The 6955-nt window shown below is 42.4% G+C and overlaps 1 protein-coding gene across 1 annotated transcript in view; it reads right to left on the reverse strand.

The window, feature by feature from the left end:
• C9H3orf52 (chromosome 9 C3orf52 homolog) overlaps positions 1-2753 on the reverse strand; it is a 32552-nt gene extending 29799 nt beyond the window's left edge. Inside the window, exon 1 of the mRNA XM_047565599.1 lies at positions 1870-2753. Coding sequence (XP_047421555.1) covers positions 1870-2007 — 138 coding nt within the window. The 5' untranslated portion in view covers positions 2008-2753. The remainder of the gene's footprint in view (positions 1-1869) is intronic.
• Positions 2754-6955: the final 4202 nt, after the last annotated feature.

Raw genomic sequence — 6955 nt, forward strand, 5'->3', positions numbered from 1 at the left:
ATAGGCTTAATAAAAATACATAAAAATACTTTAGCTACAACTTGAATCTTAATACAGAGTGTAAGCACCCACACACAAAATCTTAATTGTGTAAATCTTTCCCTTGTGCTAGCCAACATTTAATGACCCCACATAAACTGAATTTTCTAATTGAAATACACTTCAACTTACCCTATGGAATGAGACTAACTCACTAACCTTAGATACTCTAAGGTTTTTTCCTCTCCTTTCTAAAGTTTTTGCTGTTCAAGTATAATGTCTTCAAGTATAATGCTGTTCAAGTAAAAGGCTGTTCTATAATGCCTTCCAAGTTCCCATATAATCCTTCATCTTCGCTCCATTCTGTCGGTCACTGTAGCTTTCCTATTCAGTGACCTACAAAGCTAAATTACAAGGAAGTCTAGGATATCTGTATATACCTGACTAACAAGGAAGTCATTAAAACATGAAAGGGCAACCTCTACAAGATAGGTGCTAAACAATTTTAAATACTGATGCCCTACATGGATCTGGCAGGTTCTACTCCTTAACTGTTTTCCAAAGGCACTCCTGGTCTCCAAAACGACGGCTGGGCATATTACATTACCACCTTTTGACAGCCTTGCCACATATATTCTATTCGTGAAGTTGTCACCAGAGTAGTCTCAAACCATGGATTCTTTGGGGTGAGCTGGGTCTAGCTAAAGTGATGCAAGTATTCCCAATACCCATGCCTAGACCCTGTCCTCAAGGATCCATAGAGCAAGTCCACTGTTTGGCCGCTTGTGCTAAAAATCAGCCATCTTTGCCAAACTTCATTCTTCTGTGGTCCTATTTCATTTAAACATGAGCTACCAACTTACTCTCCAGGGTACCTATAAAAGCAGACGTCCGGGCATAGAACTTCCAGGAATCAGTGTGGCACAAAAGCAATGCTTTCAACTTTTGAATTTCCTGCTTATTCCTAAACTCAACAGTTGGGCAGCCAGAAGGTTGGACGCGGAGGAGTGGGGCCTGGAAAGTTCAGTTTAAAGCTATATACATGGGGAGTTCCCTACATGCAGTAAACCACAAGCCAACCTCAGGGGTTAATCAGAAGATTCAGAATTCAAATTGATGGTTTACAAGTACTTGATGTGAATGAATAATGCTCCCCTCACTACTAAGGTTGAATCACCAGGAGATTAAAAGAAGCAAAAGCAAATAAGCTAGTCGAATGCTTTGGGGACAAGAACTTTGAAATCATTTCCCTACAGCTTAAATTATTTCACTCCCTCACATCTCCAGGCCAGCTCCGCCCCTCTGGCTCTCCCTGCTTTGCCCCTCTCCCCTACCCCGTATCTCTCTTCCTGCAGCATCAAAAGGCCAAGCTGGGAGAAAAGAGAAAGTGTTTGGGGGATGGTAAGCCTGGATAGGAATGAGGGGAGGTTTGAGGAGATGGAACGGGGAAATGGGAGCCAGGGAACGTTAAGTGAGGAGGAAGGCAGAAGAAATTTTGGGAAAAAAAAGAAAACTCTAAAACTCATTCTCCCTATTTGAAAAAATAAGGGGAATAAAAACCACTAAAAGTTACATAACTTTTAAAAACCACCTCTATCTCTGCAAATTCTCTCTTCGAAGAGAAAAATTTTAAAGTGCCTTCGGGTTCAGGGAGACCCGCGAGTTTGAAGGGTCACAAATGTCAGAGGGGCCAAAGGTCGCGGGAAGGCGCGGCGCGCCAGGACCAAAGGGCATTCGTGTTACTGCGCCCCCTTCAGAGCATTCCAGTGCGCGTCACTCTCGTTCCTCGTCGGGGACGCCCCGCGAACTTTCTGGAACCCTGACACTGTGGCGGGGGGTGCCAGGCCACAGTTCGGCGATCACGCCACCGGCGCCTCACAGGGACCTTACCTGGGCTGGGCTGGGGTCGTCGGCCGAAGCAGGCAGGACCTGGAGGGCTCCATTGAGAGGCCTCTGCTCCTCCGGCGGCTCCTGGAGCACCGAGAGCTCCAGCTCCTCTCCTGGCGACGAGGGATCGGCCCCTTCCATGGGCCGGCTGAGAAGAGCCGAGCAGCTCCCCTGGGAGGCAGGACCAACACACCTGCGGGCGCAGAGTCCGCGCTGCCTCCGGGCTTCACACTCCACCCACCAGGAGGGGAGCGCCCGCCAGACCTCAGGCAGCGGGAGGGCAGGGAAGGCAAGCGAAGGGGCGAGGCCAGAGAGTGACCGCACTGGGGCCGCGGGAGACTCTCCTCGCTCCTGCAGGGCAGAGCAGCGCTGGGACTGTGCCCTGCCGTGGGCTCTGAGCAGAGGAGGGCAGTTTTTCTGGTTTGTGCAGGGCGCTGTCTGCTGCGCCTTTCCCTCTTGGTGCAGACACAGACCTGTTGGTGCTTACTCGTGAGCCCTGGTTGGGAACCGATGGGCCGGCAGCGCAGTTCTGCGAGGAAAGTTTGTCTTCTTCCCCTAGGAGTGGCTGTTGCTGGGCACCAGTCCTGGAGTGGCACTGTCCTGGCTGCCTAGCAAAAGTTCATTCATTGAATTAAGAAACAACTATAAAGCACTTACATGGTTGCGAGCATAAGACGATGAATAATACACACACTTCCTCCTACAAGTCCAGAGTCAGGCATAGAAACATTGTGGAGCAGTAGTGCGGAGTACTGACTCTAGAACCAGTCTGCGGAGTTATTTCCAACTCAGAGGGCTCCTAACAAGGACACCTCAGGCTTCATCTCTCCGTGCCAGTGTTCTCATTTAGAAAGTGACCTAATAGTTCCCACCAAATGAAATAATCTCTAAAATGAATGAGCGAATATAAGTAAAACACTTAGAAAACACTCAGAATGGTGGCTGGCACACAGAAAGCACTCATAAATGTTGGAGATTATTCTTTATCTTTGATGGGAGGAGTCGTAGACACTCCCCAAGTCTGTGAAAGAAGCAAATGCGTGCATTTACAAATGTATGCACAATCTCCTCCACACCCAAGGCATAGTGCAAGACTTCCAGCTTAGTGTGTCTGGAATTATGTTTGCCAAGCATTGGGTGTTTGTCCAAAACCTCTAAACTTCTGTCAGACCCGTCTTGCTCCATCCTTCTTCCAGTTTATCCCCACACACTCACATATTAAGGTCAGTTGGGAGAATCAGCCTCTACTTCAGAAGATATTTATTTGTGTCCAAAAGTCTGGCACCCTTAATGCCTATGTTCAGACACTTTGCCTCAATGTCCTGTTTTTAAGGTCTAGCGCCTAATGCATCTGGACTTTGGACTCCATCTGTCTGCTGAAGTGGGGCCTGCTGACTGCAGGGAATTCAGGTGAACCTGTTCTGACTTGGTTGTCTTCTTTAACAGGCAGATACTAAGGAAGCAGTCGCATTTTCAGCCAGGTTTTTTGCACAGGCTTTTTAGAGGGAAAAATTAAGGGGAAAACCAAGTAAAACTGAGGCACCAGGGAGTAGCAACAGCAGAAAGCTCTTAGCACCCTAGACCTAAAAAGACCTGGAGCCTGCTAAGAACTGGAGTCACTATAGGGGGAGGAAGGGGTTCTGACAGGATCTGTAGTCACAAAAAGATGCAGACCTGACTAGAAGCAACCAGAGTTCTCAAACCAGAACCCCACCCTTTACCCAGGGCCTCGACAACTTTCCTTGTGGTTCCCCTCCTTTGATTTGCAGAAACCAGTGTCAATGGGAGATTGCCTGATGCCAGATGGCTTGCAGCTATCTCCAAATCGGGCTTCTCCATCCTTGCTTACATCCGCTCTCCTTCACTCCCCAGAGAATCAGAAAGCAACTGCTCCTGTCACAAGCCACATCTCTTGATGCCTTCTTAGCACTGTGAAGCAAGTTTACATATTCCCTAACCTAGACTCATATGTGTTTTCAAAATTTCATCTGCCTAACCATATCCTATGGTTTGAGAGGAGTACAGGGGTTTATTCCCTCTATTATTATCTTTTTTAAAAAATTGTCCTACTTAGTTTTATATGACAGTAGAATGCATTTTGATATGCTATACATAAATGGAGTATAACTTCTCATCCTTCTGGTTGTACATGATGTAGAGTTACACTGGTCATGTAATCAGATATGCTCCTAGGGTAATAATATCCAATTCATTCTACTGCCTTTCTTACCCCCAGACCACTCCCCTCCTTTCACTCCCATCTGTCTAATCCAAAGTACCTCTATTCTTCCCTGGACCCATCCTTTATTGTGAATTAGCATTCGCATATCAGAGAAAACATTCGACCTTTGGTCCTTTGGGATTGACTTATTTCACTTAGCGTAATATTCTCCAGTTCCATCCCTTTACCTGCAAATGCCATAATTTCATTCTTCTTTAAGGCTGAGTAATATTCCATTATGTGTACATACCACATTTTCTTTATCCATTCATCTGTTGAAGGGCATCTGGGTTGATTTCATAGTTTAGCTATTGTGAATTGAGGTGCTATAAACGTTGATGTGGCTGCATCACTGTGGTAGACTGATTTTTATGCCTTTGGGTATAAACTGAGGAGTGGGATAACCAAGTCAAATGGTGGTTTCATTACAAGTTTTCTGAGGAATCTCCATACTGCACCCATTTGTAGTCCCACCAACAATGTGAGAGTATGCCTTTTCACCCACATCTTCACCAGCATTTATTGTTGCTTGTATTCTAGAATACAGTTTTTGAAGACAAGCAGAATAAGGGTCAAATTTAGACTCCCACTATCTATGTGTTCTTGGGCAGCTTGTTTATCTATCAGTGTCTTTCCTTATTATAAAATGATCCCTACCTAGTGGAGTTAGGAGGATTAAGTGAAGTTATTAAAGTAAAACCCTTATTCCTGCACCTGGAAATAGCAATCTCAGTAAATTCTCCCTTACTTTTCATGACTGTAAGTGCTTTTTAATTAATAATACCCACCAACATCCAATCCTTAGCACTTAGCACTAACACTTGATTCAAAATATTTTCTTTCAATATTGATTTATGTTCCTGTCCTGTATATTTTCCTGGTCAACTAACACTTGCTGACACCTCCCAATATTACCTGAACTACTTAAGTTATTATTTGCAACCAGTTCCTGTTACTGGTAAATGCCAATTTCTTAACCTCAGACAACTGCCCTACAATGCAGACAAGTGTTTCCTACTCTCTCTGAGGATTTTTTCCATCCTGCCAGCTTGACTACAAACTGAAGATTCAGAATGAGTTCAAAAGAAGGTACAATTGGGTTTAGATTAAAGAATTCTTTTTTATTTTTTTTAATTAATTTATTTATTTTACAGACTGCATTTTGCTTCATTGTACACAAATGGGGTACATCACTTCATTTCTATGGTTGTGCATAATGAAGATTCATACCATTTGTGTAATCATACATGTACACAGGGTAATGATGTCTGTCTCATTCTGCCATTTTTCTTTCTTTCTTTTTTTTTTTTTGTCATTCACCCCTTTATTTTTTGTTTTTATTTTTATTTTTTTCCGCCATTTTTCATACCCCCCCCATTTCCCTCTACGTAATCTGAAGTTCCTCCATTCTTCTCTCACCCCCCACTCTTCCACTCCCATTATACATCATCATCCACTTATCAGGGAAAACATTTGGCCTTTGGTTTTTTGGGATTGGCTTATTTCACTTAGCATGATATTCTCCAATTCCATCAATTTATCTGCAAATTCCATAATATTATTCTTCCTTATTACTAAATAATATTCCATTGTGTATATATACCACAGTTTCTTTATCCATTCATCTGTTGAAGGGCATCTAGGTTGGTTCCACAATCTACCTATTGTGAATTGAGCTGCTATAAACATTGATGTGGCTGTGTTACTGTAAAATGCTGATTTTAAGTCCTTTGGGTATAAACTGAGGAGTGGGATAACTGGGTCAAAATTTGGGTCTATTTCAAGTTTTCTGAGGATTCTCCACACTGCTTTCCAGAGTGGCTGTACCAATATACAATTGCACCAGCAATGTAAAAGTGTGCCTTTTCCCCCATATGCATGCCAATATCTATTATTGTTTGTATTCTTGATAATAGCCATTCTAATTAGAGTAAGATGAAATATCTAATTTCTCTAATTACTAGAGATGTTGAACACTTTTTCATATATTTATTAATCACCTGTGTATCTTCTTCTGTAAAGTGTCTGTCCAGTTCCTTGGCCCATTTATTGACTGGGTTCTTTGTATTTTTGGTGTAAAGTTTTTTAAGTTCTTCATAAATTTTGGAGATTAGTGCTCTATCTGAAGTATGTGTGGAAAATATTTTCTCCTACTCTGTAGGCTCTCTTTTCACATTATTGATTGTATCCTTTGCTGAGAAAAACTTTTTAGTTTGAATCCATCCCATTTATTGATTCTTGCTTTGATTTCTTGTGCTTTGGGAGTCTGGTTAAGGAAGTCAGATCCTAAGCCAACATGATGAAGATTTGGGCCTACTTTGTCTTCTATTTGGTGCAGGGTCTCTGGTCTAATTCCTAAGTCCTTGATCCACTTTGAGTTGAGTTTTTTGCAGGGTGAGAGATAGAGGTTTAATTTCATTTTACTGCATAGGGATTTCCAGTTTTCCCAGAGCCATTTGTTGAACGGGCTATCTTTTCTCCATTGTATGTTTTTGGAGAAAAGATAGCCTCTGCCCACTTATTAATTGGGTTTTTTGTGAATAAGAGACCTCAAATAGCCAAAACAATCCTGAGCAGGAAAAGTGAAGCAGGAGGTATCACAATTCCAGACCTTAAACTATGCTTCAGAGCAATAGTAACAAAAATGGCATGGTATTGACACCAAAATAGACAGACAGATCAAAATAGACACAAAAATAGAAGATGCAGAGACAAACCCACATAAATATAGTTGCCTCATTCTAGATTAAATAATTCTTGATGATAGTTAAGTATTTGTTTATGAAAAACCAAGTTCTACCTAGATTGTTTTTGCAATTTTTCCAGAATTTATTTCTATGGAGGCAGATTTTTTAAAGTGTATTGTTA

The sequence above is a fragment of the Sciurus carolinensis genome, chromosome 9 (assembly GCF_902686445.1).
Source record: "Sciurus carolinensis chromosome 9, mSciCar1.2, whole genome shotgun sequence".
NCBI lineage: Eukaryota > Metazoa > Chordata > Mammalia > Rodentia > Sciuridae > Sciurus > Sciurus carolinensis.